The sequence below is a fragment of the Phodopus roborovskii genome, unplaced genomic scaffold (genome assembly GCF_943737965.1).
Source record: "Phodopus roborovskii unplaced genomic scaffold, PHOROB, whole genome shotgun sequence".
In the NCBI taxonomy this organism is placed as follows: Eukaryota; Metazoa; Chordata; class Mammalia; order Rodentia; family Cricetidae; genus Phodopus; species Phodopus roborovskii.
In genome coordinates this window covers 19,873,535-19,895,991 of record NW_026126407.1, presented here as the reverse complement: position 1 = coordinate 19,895,991, position 22,457 = coordinate 19,873,535, and the positions used below count along the sequence as shown (strand labels likewise).

At 50.3% G+C, this 22,457-nt stretch overlaps 1 protein-coding gene across 1 annotated transcript; it reads left to right on the top strand.

Moving 5' to 3' along the window:
• On the top strand, positions 1–22,236 carry Map2k3 (mitogen-activated protein kinase kinase 3). The gene is made up of 12 exons (XM_051180485.1): positions 1–193; positions 10,085–10,151; positions 10,517–10,565; positions 11,357–11,470; positions 11,691–11,810; positions 12,907–13,023; positions 15,318–15,369; positions 16,378–16,505; positions 16,848–16,925; positions 19,575–19,714; positions 20,573–20,618; positions 21,193–22,236. Exons 1-12 carry the CDS (start codon positions 145–147, stop codon positions 21,274–21,276), a joined length of 1,044 nt encoding a protein of 347 aa, XP_051036442.1. The 5' UTR covers positions 1–144; the 3' UTR covers positions 21,277–22,236.
• Positions 22,237–22,457: the final 221 nt, after the last annotated feature.

The window sequence follows — 22,457 nt, the reverse complement described above, 5'->3', positions numbered from 1 at the left end:
CCGCCTCGGACGCTTGCTGCCGTCGCCTCTCCGCTCCCTATTGCCTGTCGTCCGCCGCCTGCCGCCAGCAGCCATGAGTGCACCCGGCCTCGGTGTAGTCTGCTGTCCTCTAGATTAGTGCTCTCCGCCGCGACCGTCCACAGCATGGAGTCGCCCGCCGCGAGCCCGCCGGCCAGCTTGCCTCAGACCAAAGGTAGGAGCTCCCGCCCTACCGCGCGGCCCGAGTCACACTCAGTTCGAGCCCATCCGGGACACTGGACTCCCTTCCGGGCTGGGCATGGGCAGTGGCACTCCAGCCCAGGACCTGGTCCAGCCCAAGCCCGGGATCTTACGGGATCTCATTGGAATCCGGATCGTAGGCTGTGGGACTGCACCCAGGCAGGACCTCATTCTCCTTATCCCGCTCCAAGTTTGGAGCGTAACCGTGAGCTCGTTTAGGCTTCTGGGCTGCATCCTGAACTCAGCTGGGATTTCACTGATTCCCTGCTAGAAGGTCCTTGGACTGCACCAGCCCCCTCAGGCCAGGCTCCTGGATTGTGTCCCGGTTGCAATTTACTCTCCTCTGGGCCCCAGGGCTGTGTTCCCAATGCCGGAAACCTGCCTAGTCTTGAACTCAGAACTCCTCCTCTTCTCCAGTTCCATCCATCCTTGTGATCCCTCCTTGGCCCATGCCTTGCTGGCCTGCACACTGGCTGCCTGCACTTCTCCCTAGGGCTGTCTTTGTAGAACTTCCTGGCCGCTCCACTTCGCAGCTCAGCCCATGCTACCTGCTGCTCGTTGACTTCTCACTGCACGTCGGAGCAGACCTCTTCCTGCACTTATTGTTTCTTGGTCTGCTGCCTTCAGACCTGCTGTTTGGTACTTGGGCTTGCTGCTGGGCCAGGCGCTAACAGTACAAGTCTGGGACTTGCCTTCTCCAAGTAACTAACTGGCTTTCCTGGAAATTTCTGTGAGGTGGCAGTGATGCTGCGTGGGCTGCAGCTGCAGCTGCAGCAGCATTTGTCATGGGAATTGAGGGGGACAAGACTTGGAGGGCAAAGAGTCTTCCTTCCTTCCTTCCTTCCTTCCTTCCTTCCTTCCTTCCTTCCTTCCTTTCTTTCTCCAGGAAGAGAGAAAGGTTTTTGACAGGTCAGAGACTAAGTAGGTTGGGCTGCAGAAAAGAGTTCCAAAGTGGACCTACAGCCATGAATGGGTTGATCCTCTGCATTTTGAACCTGCCACTGCCTCACCTGGCCAGTCTCTTGACACATCTAGGCTTTATTAATGAAATGGATACCAGGAGTGTGATGGGAGATTGAATGTAGGATGGTTTGAAGCAATCATGGTCGAGATGACCAAGAACCCAGGGTAGCGCCAGGCACATAGGAGGTACACTGGGGTTTGGGGGGAAGTTGGCTTTTTCCAGCTTTTCCCGCTGGAAGGGCTCAGCCCTGTGGGATCAGGGCCCAGCTTTGGATTGCAGCTGCAGAGCAGAGATGACAGGAATGGCGGACACTTAGAAGGTACTTGGGCAGTAATGGCCTTTTCTCCTTCTGACCTAGGAAACCTCGACCTTAGGAGTCCTGGTCCTGGGCAGGCTGTTCTGGGCTGGCAGGGGCCTTTTCAGTCCCCTGCAGCTGGCTTCCATGGCTGTGCAGGAGCCCAGTGGGCGGGGTAATTGCATCTTACATAAGTGGGAGGCCAGATCCCTGACCATTGCCCAACTTCTGTGAGTAACTAGGGAGGCACTTGTTGGGGGAGGTGGCTGAGGAGGGACTTGCATGCAGACCTCGTGGAACTTGAGAACCAGGAAATTAGATGCTGCTCCAGTCAGGAAGGGTTGGAAGGAGTGTTTGTTTTAGAGGTATTTTAGCTCTTCCAGGAGAGAGATGCTGCATCAAAATAAAAGTTGCAGTTGTAGATTACAGGGGAGAGAGATTGTGAGTGACATAGCAAAGCATTGACTGGGGATACTGATGACCCTTGTGGTGATTTGAGGCCTGGCACTGGACTCTCTGGGTCTTTCTTCTGATAAGGTCAGGATAAATTTGCAGATTGTAGATTAGGTAACATGATATTGGACAGGTTGGGTGGAAGCTAGACTCTCTCTAAGGCCCAGGATTCCTGTAGCCTTTTAGGGAGTCTGGAGACATCTGTGATGGTGGAGTGGCAGTATCCATTCACTAAAAATGTTTGAGTTGTCACTTACCAAGCTTTTTGTGCTATACCACCTGCTATATATTGCCTTGTTTATTCCCCATATCTCCATTTGCCCATTAACAGAAGCTCAGGGACAGGACACTAACCATATACAGAGGCTAACAACTGTGATGGACAGAGCATGGCTACAGCAGCAGGACTCTAAGCTTATCTCCCCAGTGCTCCCCACATCCCATTCCTATGTGAGGTGCTGAGGGGGAGAAGTGGGACATTGTCATCCTGCCCATCACCCCCATGTCCTCTGAACCAGAAGGCTTGCTGAAGCAGAGGACCACCTATTGTGCATGCGGTTTTTAACTGTGGATGCTTCCTCCAGTGTGACCCTGCAACAAATGCAAAGGTTCAGGTGCAGGCCCTACTGAGTCTGCACCAGTGTGGGCCCTGCCTGCCAGGAACTCTTTTCTACCTTTGCAGAAGACTTAATTATTTTTTTAAAATTACACTTATATATGTATGTATATGTACATGCATGCCACAGAATAACACATGTATAGAGGTCTCTCTGGAAGTCAGAATGCACTTTATGGGAGTCAGTTCTCTCATTCAGCCATGTGGATCAACCTCCCTCCATGTGAATTTTGGGCACATAACTTAGGTCATCAGGCTAGGCAGTAAGTACCCTTACCTGCCACACCATCTTGCCAGCCTGTTTGCTGAGGACTTTGAACAGAGCAGGGAGTGGTAGCACCTGACCTTTGATGGGGAATTTTATCTGTGAACTTCCCACTGGACATTGGCAGCCTGTCCTTTGTGCCCAAGCCTGAGAGGTTCTCCCCAAATGTGAGTGGCCTGTAGTTCCCTCTGCTTTGTTGACTCTTCCCGCCGCTTTGCTCATTAGTGGGCCACTGGCTGCAGTCAGAGGCCAAGGGTAGCTGGTAGAAAGACACTTGTGCTCACGGTGATCTGGGTCTTCATGTCCTGTTTGTCATTGGGGAACACTGTATATATTGTTAGGTAGGGATGGCCTTTGGTGCCCTGTGGGGGTTGTCATCACTGGAGTTTATTGGTGGCTGGTGCCCCTGGCAGCCCAGTGAGGCTACAGGAGCACTGAATGTCTTGTCCTGGCCATGCCTGCTATGGTTATAGCTTTCCTCCTGTCCTGGGAGTTGGAAAGACTAGAGGGTGGCACCTTGGGGACTTCCCCCAGTCCTAGTGTGACGCACAGGAAACTCTCTATCAGCCAGCCTGTGGCTCAGGGCCTGAAGGCAGTAAAGTTCCCAGTCAGCCTGTGTGGGGAGAGGCAGCCAGGCTTCCGGTGGGTGAGTCAGCAGGCGCTGGATGCTGACTCACCACAGGCATGCCAGTCACTGCCTATAGCTTAAAGGGGCAATGCCCAGCAGGCAGTGGTAGGGGCTTACATACCTGGCCCCGTAGGCTGCCCTGGCCCTGGGCTGGTCGCCACAGGTGGTCTGTTCTTGAGCTGGGCTGGGATTCTGGGCAGGCCCTCCTGTCCTGTCCAGGAACTTCCTCTGTTAGGTAAACGACTCTTGCTTCCTCTTGCTCACCACATAGGAGTAGGTGGCAGCTGTTGTTGACTGCCCCTAGCCCAGGGAACAGGGCCTGGGGACAGCCAGGAGCAGTGCCTTGCAGGGTCAGCCAGGTTGAACTGTTTGGGGTCAGATTCCCACTCTGCCCATTTTGCAATGTGACATTGAACAAATTGCATCTGGCTCATTCTCAATACTTTGTGGGTATGGTCCATCTTTCAGAGAAGCAGGTTTCTGATCCCCCCTCTCCCCAGCAAAATGAAGGTGCAAGCCTGTGTAGATCCAGATAGCCTTATCCAGTGGCCAGGTTCTGGGCATTGCAGCTGTGGTATAATGGGCCTAGGATCCTGACTCCATTATTTCCTCACCTGGGCAAATGGCTGTCATTTTTGCCTCTCAGTCCTCTTTTATGCAGTGGGAGGAAGCAACTCACCCAGGCAGGGTGGTAGTAAAGATGGGAGATAGTGTTTCCCAAACAAATGGCATCTATTATTATTTAATTGATGGGCTTGTGGCTGCTTTTCATTAGAGGTGAATAAATAGCCTCTGAGGATGTACTCCTAGGATGTGTGATACAAGGCTTCTCTAGTTAGAGAGCCAGAGCTTGCTGTGCTCTAGGGCAGTGGTTCTCCACCTTTCTAATGCAGTGGCCCTTTAATACAGTTCCTCATGTTGTGGTGACCCACAACCATACGTATTTTATTGTTACTTCATAGCTGCAATTTTGCTACTGTTATGAATCCTAGTGTAAATCTCTGTGTTTTCTGGTAGTCTCAGGTGACCTTGAGAAAGGGTCTTTTGATCCCTGAAGGGGCCTCCACCTGCAGGTTGAGAACTGCTGCTCTAGGATCTCCTTCTCCTCTGCTTCCTAAGCTGCAGCTGTAGGCTAATATTACTGCCTGGGAATCCTGAGGAAATCAAGAAGGGATTACAGAACTGAGGTGGTTGGGCCCTTCTGCAGATCTGTCCCTGTCACTCAGCTTTGTTGTTCACTGGCATTGAAAGCATTAAGTGAGGGAAGCCTGGGAGGTGTGGGACTGACCTCAGGGAAAAATCTTCTGGGCTAGTTTCTTAGGTGGTAGGATTTCATCGAAGTCGGACCTGGTGCTAGTCTGGGGACTGCAGGGCTCATTCTGAATTCTCTCATACCTCCCCTTGATTGTTTTTTCATGTTGCATGTATCTGTCAGGTCTGTGTGCCAATTTCACATAAAGAGCAGAGACAATGCTCTGTCTTACTAGGCAGGCACAACAAGCCTAGCCATACTTGGCCTTGGGAGAGTCAGCAGTTCCTACCCTGACTCTTCTCCCTGCCTTCTGAATTGCAGTAGTGCCTTGGCTGAGCTGGAGTTCTAGGGCTGCCCTGACTTCTCAGGGATGCTGTGTCCAGCAGCTCCCACAGCTAGTCCCTGACCCTGAGCAGCTCAACTGGACCCTCCTCCCGTGTATGAAGCTACTCTGAGACCCCTCCTGGTTATGCTTTCCTTCCCTCCCTCTTCCTCACGTTCCCTTTACTCCCCCTCAGCACTGCACTTTATTTTCTGTCCTTTTTTTTTTTTTTTTTTTTTTTTTTTTTTGATAAATAATTAAGTCTCATAAAACCACTCCTGTTTCGTTTTGTTTTTTGTATTTCCAGACAGGGTTTCTCTGTATTGCTTTGGAGCCTGTCCTGAAACTAGCTCTGCAGACCAGGCTGGCCTCGAACTCACAGAGATCCGCCTGCCTCTGCCTCCCAAGTGCTGGGACTAAAGGCACGCACCACCAACGCCTGGCTTCTATTCCTGGTTTTATGTGGTGTTGGGAATCAAACTCAGAGTCTCTGGGGATTCAGTTCATGGCCTCATGCATGCTAGGTGAGCACTCTACCAATTAAGCTATATCCCCAGATTAAGCTATATCCCCAGCCCCTTCAGTTGGTGGCGGCAAGAGGATCAGAAGTTCAATGTTGCAGCTTGGCGTGATGGTGACTACCGTTAGTCTCAGCACTTAGGAATCAGAGACCATAGTGGGACCTTCCCTCAAAAAGAAAAATTCAGTGTCATCCTCAGCTGTATAGTACACAGTGAGTTCTTACAGAAGAGTGTTTCAAAATGCATAAATAAAATTGAACTTTGGTGTGCCCAAGGTGTGTTTAGCCCTCTGCCCAACTGAGGCCCAGGCTGCATCTATACAGATGCAGGGCATCCTGGACTACAGGGCAGCCCTGATGAGAATGGGAGGAAGCCCGAGTTAGCTGGCTACGATTACGCTGCCTCTTTGACTTTTGGCTTTGGATTCATTTGTACTGGACCCCAGTGGAAGGTTGATGTGTGCTGGTTGATGGAGGTGCTGGTTTAGGACAGCTCAGAGTCTATGTGGGTGAGTATTTCTCTGGCTGCCCCAACTTGTCTGGTGCCTGCCTATGTGGCTACACGAACAATCTTGGCATTGGTCACCTGCATCACTGCAAATGTCACCGAGTTCAGAAGCTTGTTTTGAGTCAGCAAGTGTGCAGTGACAGGTCAGGCTCCTTGGGGACTGGGCCTCAAAGGGTCCTGGATATTTGCAGCAAGATTGGGCATAATCAAGAGGTAGGTTGTGTCTCGGGAGCCAAGGGCCAGGACTTCGGCTTGGCATGTAACTCACTGAATTGCCATGGGAATAGGAGTGAGTGGGCTGCCAGAGGCATCATTTCTAGCCAAAGACATTTTTGCAGCCCCCAGGATGAAGGGTCCCACCTAGTGAGGTGTGATCAGAGGAGAAGGACTCTTGCTCATGTTGATCTGTGAATCCAGTACTGGGCCCTGGAATCAGTAGGGGCTATGACCTTGGTAGCCTTAGGTTCTTCCCTTCCCTATCTGTGCTTGCCTCTGCTGCCATCTCTGGAGGCTCTGGCTCAGTTATTCTATGACAACCCCAACCAGTTCTCAGTTGACCTCCAGGCACTTGAAGCTGGCACATTTTAGCTGCCCAGGGGGAGGCTGCTCACCAAAAAGCCCACTTCTTCTTTGGACCTCAGTTTTCCCTTTTTAGTTTTTTAGTTGTGGGTGGCCTTGCTTCTTCTCTAAAAGACTGCTGGATGGAGATGTCGAGCTGAGTGGGAAGATGGGACATCTTACCCCTGACACTTAAGCACCAGTATCAGCTCCCAATTTGGTTAGCTTAGTTGCCCAGGCCCAGGCCTTCTCCTGGAAACCAGATGCCAAATTAAGCCCTGGCAGGAGGGGTGGGAAAGTAAACAAGGCAAAAAGGTCACTTTTATCATTGGAAACGATGGGCTGTCTTATGGTGCAGGGCTCTCTCCAAGTGGCATGCTCTCAGGCTGTCCCTGCTGATGGTTTAATGCTAGAGCAAGCCAGCCTGTTGAAGATCATATCCATACCTCACCAGATGCTCTCAATGCCCTTTGTCAAGCCATCTCTCCTCTTGCCTGACTTGTACAGTGGATCAGTGGAAAAACTGTCCCTCATGGAGCTATGGAGAAGGGGATGTAACATGGGGCGGTAGCCTCAGATAGCTCTCCCTTGTCTATCTATCCTTTGTTGGGCACTGCCAGGTCTTGGGAGGTCTGCCAGTCTCCTCCACATCATACTGAGGCCCTGGTGCCCAGAGAGGCATAATCTTTTGCCTAAGAGTGCATAGCAAAGAAATGACAGAATAACAGTTGAACCCAGCCACTTGGCTCCAGAGTGGCTTGTCTGGGAAAGTATCTGTGAGAAGTGTCAATAGAAGCCAGGAGGACTCAGTGCAAGGGGACTAAGTTGCAGGATCAGGTACAAGACTAGATAGGGTGGAAGGGCAGAGAGCATAGTATGTGCAAAGGGAATAAGGTGGCAAACAAGGCAGTGTGAGGGGTGCGGTGTGAGGTGGTGCAGGGCGGAGGAGGGGGAGATGGGGCCAGAATTTCTCCCTCATCTGTGGGTGCTTTGATATCAATGGTAGAATTCTCAGGATAGGGGTTGAATCACTCTCAGCTTCAACTTCTTCACTTCTTGTCTGAGTTGCTGCTATGAGGTTGGAGTGAGTGATGTAGATGCCTGGTACTAGGCTGGCCTGCACAAAGGACCCTGCGATCCTGGCGGGCTTGTGGTTTGCTCACAGTGGCCAAGAGCCTCTTGTTTGTTGTGGTGACAGTCACTACCTTGGGCCACACCTGGGTAGCCTCAGGCTGCCTGACCATGTGGGCCCAGCCCTGACACTGGCATTGGATAGTGCCAGCAGTGTCTGGTGGCTTGAGTCTGTTTCTGGGCTGTCTCCATGGTGGCCTTGCCTATTCCCTCTGACAGCTGGCATAGCTGCACCGGCATGTCAGGTCACTGCAGACACAGGCTGCTGGCCCTGCAGGGTAGTTGGATGTGTGCTGCCCAGCCTGGGAAGGTAGGAGAAACTCAGCACCATACCCAACTGTAGCTGTGGGTGGGCATGACCTTGACAGATGGGGCAGTTGAGGCCTGGAAAAGGGCACATCTTATAACATCTCCAAATCCACCGCAAGAGACACGGAGAGCCGAAAGTGCAGGTCACGTGGGCCGGTAGCACTATGAGCTCTACTTTGTTTGGCAGGTTTGCCAGGGCCGGGGGTCAGGCTGTGGCTCTAGATGTTCCAAGCAGAGCTGTGCATTTTATTACAGAACACTTTATATTTTGGTTGCAAAGGGCCTCATATCAGGAACAAAAACTAGATAGTACAGGCCAAAGTGCAGAGAGATAACTTGTACACACACCAGTCTGGGCACATAGTTTTTGCAGCTGCCTAACTCTAACCCTAGCACATGTAGCCAGAGGTCATACCTGGCAAAGACTTGGACCCAGAGGTGCAGGAGATCCAGGGCCTGTCCCCCCAGCACAATGAGAACCTCCCAAAGGGGTCTGTGGTGAGCCCAGCTGCCCATCAAGGGCAGTACTTTTGAGAGTCACTCCGAGCTGGCCTGAACACACAGGCCTTACTGCCTGAGTCACATTCCAAGCTCTGGATTGTGTGTGGCTATGACTGGAATTGCCAGAATCTGGTTTAGACATGGCTTCAAGAACTGGGGTCTCCTGGGCAGGTGGTGGCAGCTATGGTGGACAGTTCCTGGCTGTAGGGTTAGGTAGCCAGAGTAAGCTGGTGGTAGTTGCCTGCAACTTCTGTGAAGGACAGGCATTTGATCAGTACTTTTGTGTCCTGTGTGACACTGAGACTTGTTGCATCTTACTTTCTTATCCTGCTTTTCCCTGGAGTTTTCTCCCTGTTTGGGGGCCAGTGCTGCCTCTACTGTCTGGAGAAGCTGAGGCTGAGGGAGTCAATTCGAGCTGCCAGTGATGGGTGCTGAGCCCTGTGACCTTAGGAGTGGGAGATAGAGATCCTGGGGTAGTCCATTCAAGTTGTGCACCAGGCTAAGTCCCCATTGCCCCAGTGGGTGTCTGTTGTGTTGTAACCAATAAGAGAACTGAGGCTCAGGGGGTGGAAGTACAGTGAGTAGGGACCTGAATGGAGCTCAGTCTGCTGCTCCCTCACCAAGGTTGACCCTAGTGGAAAGACCACCAAGCAGCAAGGGCTGCTTTTATAAAGTCCCAAGGAGAAGGCAGCTTCCACAGTGAAAATCTGTGGGGAGGGTAGGCAGTTCCCAAAGGCCACGCAGGAAGGCTCTACCTGCTTTCTTCCAAGCTCTCTCTTTGGCTCAGAGGTGGCATCTTCTGTGCCTCATTTGACTTCCTATTTTGTACCCATTTCCTCTATTACAAAGATACCAGTTGAGCTGGAAGAGCACTGGCTTACATGGCAGACATAAAGCTCTAGGTTTCATCCCCTGCGCACGTATGTGCATGCGCGCACAGGCACACACACACACACACACACACACAAACACACACTCACCAATCCTGTCATACTGGGTTAGGGCCAACCCTAATGACTTCATTTTGATTTAATTAACTCTGTTAAAAAAATAAAAACTGTTCTCCAAATAAGGTCACATTCTTGGGTACTGGGTCAAGACTTTAACATGTAAGTTTTTAAAGAAACAGCTTAAACCATAGCAGAGACCTAGGACATGAGCTTTTGTGTGGTTAGGAACATTGGTACTGGGCAGACTACATTCCATTCCTGGTGGTAAGAGGACTGGAAACTCATGCATAGCTGAACATTTGAGTGTGTGTGTGTCTTATAGGCACAGCTGTCTGGTGCCTCCCAGCTGCGGGCAGCTCCTAGGAGGGTGGGGCTTGACTTTGCCATTGTGGTGGGGCCTGAGCCTGAGTGGGACTGTGCTCTGCATTCTTCAAGGCCCTGAGGCTCCTCTTGGCATCGATCACACTGACTCTTGGGTATCTGTGTCTGGAGGGGCAGGTAGTGAGGACCAGGAGCCCGAGTCGTTTCTATCCTCAGCTTTTCCCAGCCCAGCACTAAGAGTTCACCAGATCCCTGTCTTCTTTCCACTTCAGGAAAATCCAAAAGGAAAAAGGATTTACGGATAGCCTGTGTGTCCAAGCCACTGGTGCCCAATCCCACGTGAGTATACCTTAAGTTTCTCACTCTGTTCAGAATTGGAGAACCTTTCTGAAGGAGGCCAGGAGTGTGGGTAAGAAGCAGGGGCATAGGGGTCGGGGTAGGTGAGAGCTGTTCCTTCTCAATCTAGCCTTGGTGGATCCAATGGAGACTCAGGAGCATTGGTTGTTTGTTCCCTGTCCCTGTCCTTGTCCTGGGCACTCTCTCAGGGCTGCCTGGCAACACCATTACTTGTAATAACCTAGTATATGTTCAGTAATCAATGAAATGAGGTGGCTGTGTAAGCTGTCCCAATGACCCCAATTTCACCCTCTTACCCCCTATTGTTTCTTGTCCCAGAGAAGCTTATGGATCTGCTTTCTCCACAGACCACCCCGGAACCTGGACTCCCGGACCTTCATCACGATCGGAGACAGGGTGGGTGGAGACTGGACCCTGGGAGGCCTCCTGCTTCATCCCACAGGGTCTTTGAGAGGTGGTTGTGGGTGGTAGACAGAGCTGGACTCTGGGGAAGAGCTTCTTTCCCATCTTGCTGGTTGTGGCCCTGGACCACCTGCCCTTAGACCTTCTATCTGGAAGAAGTACATTCCACCTGATGTATAGGGCTGTGGGAAGCCCAGAACTGCCTACCTCAGAAAGTGGGCTATGAATCTCCCACTTGTGTATCACCTGGAAACAGCATGTTGGGCAGACATGTAGGCTCCTGGGCCCCAGACCTCAGGTCAGACCCTGGATTCTGTATTTACATACCTCTGAGGGCCTGGGGAGACTACCTGCCACTGAGGAGCATGACTTGGGGATACATACCAGGATAAAAATGCCGGGAGCCTCTTTTTGACAGCTCTTACCTACGCAGCCCCCGTCACTGCCTGGTGTCCTGTTAGTCTGATTGCATAATCCCATGTATCTCATCTAGGGAAGGGAACTCCCATAAAGGTTCAATAGATGATTGACTAATGTCTCCCTCTGCTGACATGTGTGTGAAAGAGGGAAGGGCTTCTCTCAAAGTTTCCAAGTTTTTAGTTTTGAACCCATTTTATAGAGATCAGATTGGCTAAGTGATTTCCACAGGGTCACACAGCATGACATATAGCCCCTTCAAGCTCAGAGCTGATTAACTTGTCCTCTGCTCCTTATTTCTGGGTGAGGGAGAAGAGCCGGTCTCTGACGTGGTGATCACTAATCTCCATTCCTTTTCGCCTCTTAAGAACTTTGAGGTGGAGGCTGATGACTTGGTGACCATCTCAGAGCTGGGCCGTGGAGCCTATGGGGTGGTGGAGAAGGTGCGACATGCTCAGAGTGGCACTATCATGGCTGTAAAGGTAAGCAGGGCTTACCCTCCCAGGAATAGCACTTGAGGAGGCATGGACTGAGCTGTAGGCTGACTGCCTATCTTGTGGTCCTGTCTCTCACTGTCATCACCAGCATTGAGGCAGAGCTTCTCAGACCAGGCCAGGCCATGGATTGCGCAAGGCCCTGGCCCTCACATACTGGGTAAGGGACATGGCCTACACGTGGCCCTGACATGCCTCTCTCCTGCAGCGCATCCGGGCCACTGTGAACTCACAAGAGCAGAAACGCCTGCTTATGGACCTAGACATCAACATGCGCACGGTTGACTGCTTCTACACTGTCACCTTCTATGGTGCCCTCTTCAGAGAGGTAGGCTCTGTCTCTGCCCACCTCTTGCCAACTACTACTGCCATGCTACTCCTATTGTGTGCAGTTCCTGGGTCCTTGGATAGAGAAGAGCCGTACAAGCTCCCTGCTACCTGAGACAGCTTAGATGGGGTCTTGAGAGGCAGACTTGGGAGCCAGGCTTCCGTGTTCCTGGCCAACCCTGTACCACAGTTTCCTTGTCTGAAGATGAAGCAGGTGTCTGAGCAGGTCTCTTCAGGTTGTGGTCTGGGGCCTGGCACCCAGTGGCAGCTGAGATTTATATTTGTGGCTGCTTGCTTTCTGCCAGCACCTGTGTGGGCATGCAGGGTTATCACTGTGGAGAGGTGAGTATCTAGGCTAGATTCTAGATGTGGGGTAGAGAACTGGAGTGTGAGGCAATGTATAGGCTCTATGTTCAAGGGCGTAGAGCTGTCCCCTGAGCCAACTGGAGGCATATAGTGTTGGGAACAGTGTGAGGTGAGCCTTAGAGTCAGGATGGAACATGGACTTCCCATGATGACCTACCATGTTGGAGCTCTTGAGTGGGTCCATGATGTTTCTCTGCCTTGACTTTCCTCTGGAACTCTCTTAAGTCCCAGTGGTGGCTCAGACCCCACTTCATTCTCATGTGGTGGGCTGAGCACCCTGTGCAAGTGTCAGCCGTGTGCTGAGGAAGTCCTGGCTGAGCCACCTCCCCTGGAGGCCATCCCAAGGCTGTGCATGTTTGCTGGGGAGAAGAGAGGTTATTTACCAGTGAAGAAACTTGGTTCTTGTCCCTTTGTGTCCAGTCTTGAAAGGCTCCTGCTTCCCTGGGAACACTATGGCACTAGGGCACTGGTGGAGGAGACTAGGGCCAGGTGGCATGGTGAGGGGCCAGAAAGGCGAATCTGAAAGGCAGGCAGGGATGGTGGGGGCCTCAGGAACATCTGAAGTATGTGTGGGAGTGGGGAGTTAGTTCATCATGTCCCTTCCTAGGTGGAGGCTGGACCGGGTTGCTCAAGGCCAGGCTGTTCAGGGCTGGGGAGGCCACTGGGAGCCTATAGGCTGTCCAGGGCTGGGAAGCATTGATGGACCAGCTAAGCACTGGCTGTTCTCTTAGGGGGATGTGTGGATCTGCATGGAGCTCATGGACACTTCCCTGGACAAGTTCTACCGGAAGGTGCTGGACAAGAACATGACAATTCCGGAGGACATCCTGGGCGAGATTGCGGTGTCTGTGAGTGGCCTGGCTTTCTGCAGCATGCACAGAACCTGCTGGTGACTGAGTTTTGGCAGAGCAACTGTCTCCTGCAGGCCCAGCATTTCAGAAGCCTTGGAACATTACCTTACTGAAAAGGCCCCAGGCTGGGGCTTTTTTTTTTTTTTACATGTCGATCCCAGTTCCTTTTCCCTCCCTCCCTCCTTCCCTCCCTCCCTCTCTTCCTTCCTCTTACCCTCTCTTCCTTCTCACATGCACCCTGACCACCCTCCCCTCCCATCCCCCCACCCCCATTCCACATGTAGGGCTATGCTATCCAGGTGGGGTCATGTAGATCTGTCAAGTCATTTGAAGTAGGGACTAGGACTTCTCTCCTGTCTCTGGGTTAAGGGAGTGTCCCTCCATCGGGGATGTGTCCGCAAGGTCTTTTTGTGTACCAGGAATACATCCTGGTTCCACTGTCTCAGGTCCCTTAGACTGCTCAGTCCCTCTAGCTGAGACTCATATTCAGGGGGTCTGAGTCAGTCCCATGCTGGATTCCCAGCTATCAGTCTGGGGGCCCATTGGCTCCTCCTTGTTCAGGTCAGCTGTCTCTGTGTTTCTGCAACCTGGTCTTGTCCTCTCTCTCTGCATCTGGATTCTAGTTCTACTCAGTGTTTAGTTATGGGTTTCCATGGTTGCTCAAATTGTTAGTTGGAGTCAGTCTTGTAGGTCTCTAGACTTTTCTTTAGGTCCAGTTTTCTCTTCAAACCAATAATGGCTCTCACTTTTATGTTCTCTCTCTCTCTCTTTCTCTCCCCTCTGTCTTCTATTCCTACCCTGACTTAATCTTCCTAGTCGCACGTGTTTTCCTCTCCTCCCCTTCTCTTTCTCCTATTTCTCTCTCCATTTACTGCCCCCCCCCACTTCCCATGTGCTCTGGGGGACTTGTCCCTTCCCCTTTCTGTGAGGGACTTTATATGAATCTCTTAGAATACACCTTGTATCCTAGTTACTCTGGTGGTGTGAATTATAGGCTGGTGATCCTTTGCTCTAGGTCTAAAATCCATATATGAGCGAGTACATACCATGTTCCTCTTTTTGTGACTGGGTTACCTCATTCAGGATGGTTTCTTCAAGTGCCATCCACTTGCCTGCAAATTTCAAGGTTCAATTATTTTTTTCTGCAGAGTAGTATTCCATTGTGTAGATGTGCCACGTCTTTATCCATTCTTCAGTTGAGGGGCATGTAGGTTGCTTCCAGGTTCTTGCTATTACAAATAATGCTGCTATGAACATAGTTGAGCACATGTCTTAGTTGCATGGATGTGGATCATTGGGTATATGCCTAAGAGGGGGATTGCCAGGTCCTGTGGTAAACTAATTCCCATTTCCTGAGGAACCGCCATACTGATTTCCAAAATGGCTGTATGAGTTTGCACTCCCACCAGCAGTGGAAGAGTGTTCCCCTTTCTCCACATCCTCTCCAGCATGAGTTGTCATTGGTGTTTCTAATTTTAGTCATTCTGGCAGGAGTAAGATGGTATCTCAAAGTTGTTTTGATTTGCATTTCCCTGATAGCTAAGGATGTGGAGCACTTTCTTAAGTGTCTTTCAGCCTTTTTGATTTCCTCTATTGAGAATTCTTTCTTCAGTTCTGTACCCCATTTTTTAATTTGGTGTTTTGTTGACCAGTTTCTTGAGTTCTTTGTTTCTTTGTATATTTTGGAGATCACAGGCTGGGGCTTCTTAGGCTTGGCCACTCCCTGCCTCCAAACCCATAAATGTAGCTCTCAGGTTCCTGCCCATTTTGAAGAAAGAAGCTTAGTACTGCCTCATTCTGAGACATCCCATAGTCACTCTCAGAGGTCTGGGCTGCATTAGGGAAATGTTTGCTTTCTGAGTCTACTGTTTCTAGAGGAGGGCAGCAACTCTGATTTGAACACTGCTACAGCGGAGTGGTGGTGGTGGTGAGTAGGTGGGGGTGGGAGGTGGGGGCAGTGGAATCAAGGATGCTCTTTAAACCTATTTGCACCTGGAAGCATTTAAACTATCCCATGCCTCTAGCTTCTCTCTTTCCTAATCCCCAGTGGTAGCTCTACTAAGGGAGTGAGAGAAACCTGGGGACCTGGTTGGTCTTGGGGATGGCCCTTGGTCAGCAGTGTTTGGGATTTGTGGAGTGAGAAGAAGGGCAGGAAGCTGTCAAGTCTATCTCAGGACAGCCAAATGGGCACATCTGGGGTGTGGGCAGGAGCTGAGTGCTGGGATGTGTTTAGAGGGGATGAAGTTTGTTACCTGGAATAACATCAGTCCTGCCTCTCCCATTCCATTCAGATCGTGCGGGCCCTGGAGCACCTGCACAGCAAGCTGTCTGTGATCCACAGAGGTCAGTGTCCTCCACCAGCCCCCCCCCCCAGGCTCAGGGAGGGGCAGACTGTGGTACACCTGGGGGGGGGCGGCATGGCTCACTTTCTGCATTTGGGTCTGCGGTGCTCAGAACAGGAGGAACTAACTGGATCTCCACTTTTCCTGGGCCCATTGCCTACTTCTCATTCATGTGTGCAGTTCATGTGCCATGAAATGTCTAGGTTGTGGCATGTCACTCTGGGGGATCTGATCCAGGCTCCCTCTTACACAACCATCCTGAGCTTTTCTGGGCTCCTTTGCCCTTGGGCCCACTAGTCTGGTTTTCTCCCTCCAGGGTTATAGTTATTAAGAAACAGCCTCCTGTCAGGTAGTGGTGGCATACCCTTTATTCCCAGCATTCGGGAGACAGAAGCAGGTGGATCCCTCCCTGTGAGTTCGAGGCCAGCATGGTCTACAGAGCTAGTTCCAGGATAGCCAAGGCTGTTTTACAAAGTACTCCTTTCTCAAAACAAACTTCCTACTGACTTGGTTGCACTGTACTTAGTACTCATCCCAGTTCTGTCCTCAAGTCATCATTGTTGGCCCTTTGGTATGGAACCGTGTGTCCTTTTCTATGCATCTTTGTCTTTCCACATCTACATGGACCTTTGCTTGGAGGTTCCGATCTCCTGTGAGGCAGGGGATGGGTTCATCATTTGCACATACAGACCCATCACCTTCACCCACCCTATTGTTCACCCACCCACTGCCTTCTGCTTCCTAGATTTGTGTCTATAGCAGGTAGTATGCATGAATAGTATCTGGGTCGTGTCCACAGGCCTCTGATGTTTCTCTTTGGTAAGGATAGGCTGAAGTACATTCTGACTCATTGTCTGGCTGTGTGATGGGGCCTGGTGCTGCATATCTCACTGCCTCTGTTCCCTTGCCCTATCCTTGGGGCAATGGGTAGGCTGCTGCTGGACCACAGGGCACTAGAGGGGTAGTATCTCACTTGGCATAGGCTGAGAAAGGTATGCTCTTCTTGTAGATGTGAAGCCTTCCAATGTCCTCATCAACAAGGAGGGGCATGTGAAGATGTGTGACTTTGGCATCAGTGGCTACCTGGTGGACTCTGTGGCAAAGACAATGGATGCTGGTTGCAAGCCTTACATGGCTGTAAGTGGGGTCATCCTGGCTAGGTGGAGGACAGGACAAGATTCTGCCTCTATGTAGGGCTGGATTTTTTTCAGTTGTACCCTCCTCCATAGGGACCCTGCCACCATTTACCTACACTCAAAGATCCCTGTTTGGATGGACTTATCGTCTGTAGAATCTGTGATCCCTGTTTTCTTTAGGACTGGGGGCCTGGTGGGAAGGCAGGGATTCTCTGATTCTTGCTGGCCTACAGCTTATGGGCAGGGGAACCTGATGGCACTCCATTTTGAAATAGAAGAGGAAAGGTCTAATGGAGAAAGCCTTGGCTGGTTAGGTCTTCAAGCCTTCTAGTCTCTCTTGCAGCCTGAGAGGATCAACCCTGAGCTGAATCAGAAGGGCTACAATGTCAAGTCTGACGTCTGGAGCCTCGGCATCACCATGGTACTGTCTGGGTTGGGTGCAGTACTTGCTGGTCCAGTAGGGTGTGGTGTGTCTGTGTGGGGTCTATGGACTCCAAGTAGTTTAAATCCCAGAAAGAGTTGGTTTTTGTATCCAAGGGGGGGGGGGGAACAAAAAACAAAACAAACAAACAAACAAACAAACAAAAAACCATGCATCATCAAACATTCCTGTTTGGGTAAGAGGACATATGGGAGTTACAGGTCCTCTTTCCTGATGGTTCATTTTAACCATCATGAATATTCTCTATATTCTGTGATGTCAGCCTTTTCCCTACAGCCATTGGTATAGAGCAAGAAATCCCAGCCGATGCTAAGTATAGTTCTTGCAAGTGATTTCCAAATCAAGAAGTTGAACTCTTAGCTGGACACAATGGCACCCTTCTGTGCTATGATAGCACCCTTTTGTAATGTGGTACTCTGGAAGGCAGAGGCAGAAGGATCAGGAGTTCAACTTCATAGTGAATTTGAGGGACCCTGTCTCAATATCTTTCCCAACACTCAAAAAAAAAAAAAAAGGTGAGTTTTTTTTTTTTCCCCCTCACACCAGGAACCTGTTGCTATAGCCTCCTGTTGTATTTCTCCAGGCTTAGGCTTGGTGGATCCTTGGCTTGGAAGGAGGTAGAGGGGCCAGGCCATTAGGATTGAGTTGTACAGATAACTCTAAGTCCAGGTGTAGGGATGGGCCTCTGCCTTCTTGAACTGCCTCTCAGAGAGTTTTAATTCACCTATTGATGCGATAAAACACAATAACCAAAAGCAACGTGAGGAGGAAAGGGTTTATTTTGGCACACAGCTCTCTGGCCATACCCCTTCACTGAGGGAAGTCAGGGCTGGAACCTGGAGGCAGGACTGAAGCAGAAGCCCTGGAGGAATGCTGCTTACTGACTTGCTGCTCCTGGCCCAGAGCTGGGGCCTCCCACATCAATCAATCAAGAAAATGCTCAGGCTTGCTCACTGGCCAGTCTGGTGGGGAGCTTTGCTTAATTGAGGTTCCCTCTTCCCAAATGACTCTAGCTTGTGTCCAGTTGATGTAAAACTAGCCAGCACAATGTTACATTGAAGTTGAATTCTTTGAAGATGCATGTGTGAGCCAAAAATGCCCTGCTACCTTAGCTTATATAGCAAGAACAATGTATCTGTAGTTGCAATAACCTTTAACAAAGAGACATTCTGACCACCTGGGATCACAGTTACCAAGATATACTGCCCATTTTCTTGATTACCTCATGTCTAGTTGTTTTAAGAGTCTTCCCATGGTTAATTGCACGACTTTCAGGTAGGACATTGTGTTATTTTTAAAGTGGCTTTTTCTTGAAGGCTGGGGCCAAGGTTTTACAGTAGCATTTCAGGCTGCAGAAATAGGAGCAAGGCTTGGGCTGTCTTCTGGATTTTCTAGAATCTATTCCTGCCATCCCAGGAAGCACTCACATGTTTCAGTGTATTCCTCTTGGTGGCCTCGGGAGCTCAGGGCACACACATTTTCTGTCTCAGAATACAAGGGGGGGGGTTACCCTCACATACACAGGTCACACTCAGGAAGGTTCTCAACCAGGAAGAATGTTGACCAAGTGCTGACTGGCTTGAGTGGTGTCAACCATTTCCACTCTCTCCCAGATGTTCAGCTGTTAGAGGAGGGCTGCCTGCAGGGGCTGGTCAGTCTTCCTGTAAATAATTTCCTGTGATAGATGCCTTATGCATCTTTGCTGCCAAGACAGTTTTTATTTATCATTTTCTAAGCTTTTTAGAAAAAAAGATTATCAGACAAGATGGTTAAGGCCCAGGCTCTGGTGCTTTTTGTTAGGTATATGGGTGCTACTGAGCTTTCTCTCAAATAGACTGCAGAGAGGCCCCACTGTAGATTCTGGAAATATTGAGGCAGTACTGAGTCTGCACGGTTCTGTCCTGTGGACAGACAGGCAAGGTGACACATGCTCTCCTCCTGCCATGCTGGTCTCATGTTGGCTGGAAAGGCCTGGGGACTGACAGAAAAGCCCCTTCTGAGCTTGCTTTTAGTGTTCTAACTGGTGCCAGTTGCATTTGCTTGAATGGCATCTCTTCCATTCCTTATGATGGTTATAGCCTGCCATTCCAGTGAGGAGGTATCCATGCGGGAGAGTCTGCCTTACTCTGTTGTCCCCACTAGTAAAAGCAATAGCCAGATAGGTGGCCCTGAATACTAAAGTCTGTGGTGGGGAGGTATTGGAGAGGGAGTAGCTGGGTCATAGGGACTAGGACTTGACACAGTGAATACTCTGCTGCCTGCTGCCTGTGGGAAGGTGTCTGTGGCTGCCACTCCTCATGTCTAGCAAAATATCTGGAACCAAAGTTGTTAGATGAAAATCTTCCAGTTTTATTTAGATTGTTTGAAAAGATAGTGGTGGTCAAACCTAGTCTAGCCTAGGGATAGACTTAGTCTGAGCTAGCTTTGTTAACCTGAGCAGAGGACCTTAATACTGGCATCCCAGGAGTTGGCCTGTTGCTAGGTGTGAGGGCAGTCAGTGACAGCACCACTGGTCTGGCCCTGGGTGCTGGGGAAGGATGGCTGGGTTCCTTTCATTTTGTGCTTCTGGGTACAAAGTCTGGGTCATCTGATGTCTGTAGCCTGCTGACTCTGCTGTCCCTACCACAGATTGAGATGGCCATTCTGCGATTCCCTTATGAGTCTTGGGGGACACCGTTTCAGCAGCTGAAGCAGGTGGTGGAGGAACCATCCCCACAACTCCCAGCTGACAAGTTCTCCCCTGAGTTTGTGGACTTCACTAGCCAGTGGTAAGTATTCTCTGCTCCTGCAACAAGCAAACCCTTGAGCCACATGGTAGCAAAAGGTAGGAAGTAGTGACAGCTTCAGCATGGACAAAACCTGAGTCCCAGTGGGAGGTTTTAGTTTAGACTTTCCTGATAAGGACGAATCAGGTAGACTCAAAGAAGGGAAGAATAGTGTGTGTGTGTGTGTGGGGGGGTAATATATATCATGGAAGATTAAGATGCATAATGAAGTCTGCCTTTATTGGTACCTAGAAGCTTTATAAAAAATGTGTTTAAAGTTATATAAAAGAATTAAAAAAAGCAATTATACAAACTGTGCTCTTTAACCTTAACTAAATAACCACATGGTTGTAAATAACTCTGGGATTACAAAAGAGATTTAGAAAATATATTCTAAATGTGAGAGCAAACCAATGTTTGTGTGTTGTGGGCCAAGAGATGTTCAGAGAACAAGACAAAGCCTCTCAATAGAAAACAAGAAAAACTGAGAGCAGATGAGGCTAATAGCAAGGCTCATTGATTAGTCTGACCCTCTCTGATTGGACCTTTTTGCTCCAGAACCATTGGTTGAAGTCTTCCCTTCTGATAAAGGATAATCTAGTATGTGATCTATAGGCAGAACATTTCAGGGTTGGTGTCATGGACATAGTCTGGTTCAGTATGGAGACAACTGAACTCCAAGAGGTAGGGAAAGTTGCTGTAAGACTAGTTTGCACCCATGGACCCCCAGACTTTGCGAGGCCTCCAGACAGTCTCGCTCCTTCTCTGAGCCCCAGGAGTATGCTGCTTAATGGGGGCAAGCCCAGCCTGTCTAGATTCGCTTCCTCCGTGTGAGCCTGGCTTCACTGCCCTCTTTCTTAGCCTAAGGAAGAACCCTGCGGAGCGCATGAGCTACCTGGAGCTGATGGTGAGTGTACATGGGAAGTGCCTGCCCTGCCCCCTGTGCTGTGTAGTGGCGGGGTGGGGCTGTCTGGAAGAGGGTTGCATCAAGGGTGGAGGGGTAGCTCTTTTTGCCTAGTTTCTGCACACACTTCCTTTTACCTTTGTTCACATACTCTACCCAGGCCTTGTGGAAAGATGCACAGTGCTGTGACAATAGGGCAGAGGAGTCACTGTGGCATCAGAGAAAGCTTCCTAGAGGAGATGCCATTTGAACTGAGCCTGGAAGGATGAATATTGGCTTTTTGCTGATGAAGGAAGGGTAGAGGATCTGGTAGAACAGAGGCCTGGTTCCCTTAAGAAGAGATGTTTATATGGTGTGTGTGTGTGGGGGGGGACTACTACAGGAGGGTGAGGCAGTGCCACAAGATCTGATGGTTTTGGAGGGCTTATAGGGGTAGTGGTCCTAGAAGGACCAGCAGGAGTTGGCCAGGCAGGAGGACTATGCTGGGGTGGATCAGGCTCGTGGGGGGGGGTCCCCTTTATACCTCCTCCTGTACCCTTTCACCCCCCCCAGAAATTGTGCCTCTGTTTCCTACTAGGAACATCCTTTCTTCACCTTGCACAAAACTAAGAAGACAGACATTGCTGCCTTTGTGAAGGAGATCCTGGGAGAGGATTCATAGGAGACTGGCCTGGGATCCCACTGGTCTGCCAGCATCCCATACCCCTCTGCTGGGGCAGCACTTACCTACAGCCATAAGCTACTGCCATTCTGGTCCTGGGCATTCCAGGAAGAATAGAGGGGGTTGTTCTGTCTGGCTTGGCAACTAGCTCTCCCAAGTGCCAAAGAATCAGACCTCAGGGGGCTTCCGGCAAGGCCTATATGGACCTTACAGTGCCTCTGCTGTGGCTGCTCCCAGGGTCTCAGGCCTCCACCCAATGGATGAATTTGGAGGAGCCTGTGTACCCCCCACAGATGCTGTTGCCTCTTGAAGAGGAGGCAGCCGGTGCTTCTGTGGATAGGCCATAGCCTTGGTACTGTCCTGGATGCCATCCAGGTTGTATATATATTTTAAATCACGACTGAATGGACTTTGTACACTGGCCTGGATCAGGGACATCTCTATCCTGTCTCGGGTGCTGAGGACACACTATGGGGATGAGCCGTGTGAATCCCCTAAGACTTTCCTGGGAGATGTGTTGAGCTGCCTAAGGCCTTCACTCAGCACTGGCCAATGGTCTCTAGGGGGCACACTGACCTAGCCCCTAGCTGCCACCTCTAGTGGTATCTGCCTTTCTTTTTAAACTATTATCCTTGTTGCCTTTTGCTTTGTGGGTGTCGCTGGTTTTTCTTGCATGGTTTGAAGCTGGTCACTTAACCATAGGTACCAGCAGGATCACAGCTACCCCTGTGTTCAGGCTGGAGTCTACAGGATGGCTCAAGCTCTTTGCACAGGGCCACCAGGGGAGCCATATGAACTCTTCAAGTGTGACCAGCTCATGGGAGCTAATAGGTTTACTTTGGTGGTGTTTTTAAAAAAAGAAAGAAAATATATTTTTGTGAAGAAAGGCCTGCCTATCCCAGCCTTTCTCTGGGCAGGAACCTATTGCTGTTTTAATTAAAAAACAAACCAGAAAACCTGTGTGAGACTGACTTTGACAAGCCTATTCTTTCTTGGGGAGTTGTGGGACCCTCGGTGGAACCCTTACTTTGGGACTATGCTGGGACAGCATGCCTGGGATCTGGAGGCTGCCTACTCACCAGGGCCTTTTACTTGTCTGGCCACAATTCACGGGAGGACACAGGTTTCAGGGTGTTGTAGTAAGGAGCTTCCTTGCATGGCCACCCAGGCTAGATCCCTAT

Excerpts from the sequence above, each read along its gene's own strand:
- Map2k3 (XM_051180485.1), top strand. The coding sequence starts at position 145 with ATGGAGTCGCCCGCCGCGAGCCCGCCGGCCAGCTTGCCTCAGACCAAA. Across the intron at positions 13,024-15,317 it reads TGGGCGAGATTGCGGTGTCT|ATCGTGCGGGCCCTGGAGCA; the intron begins GTGAGTGGCCTG and ends CATTCCATTCAG. Across the intron at positions 16,926-19,574 it reads GGAGCCTCGGCATCACCATG|ATTGAGATGGCCATTCTGCG; the intron begins GTACTGTCTGGG and ends TCCCTACCACAG.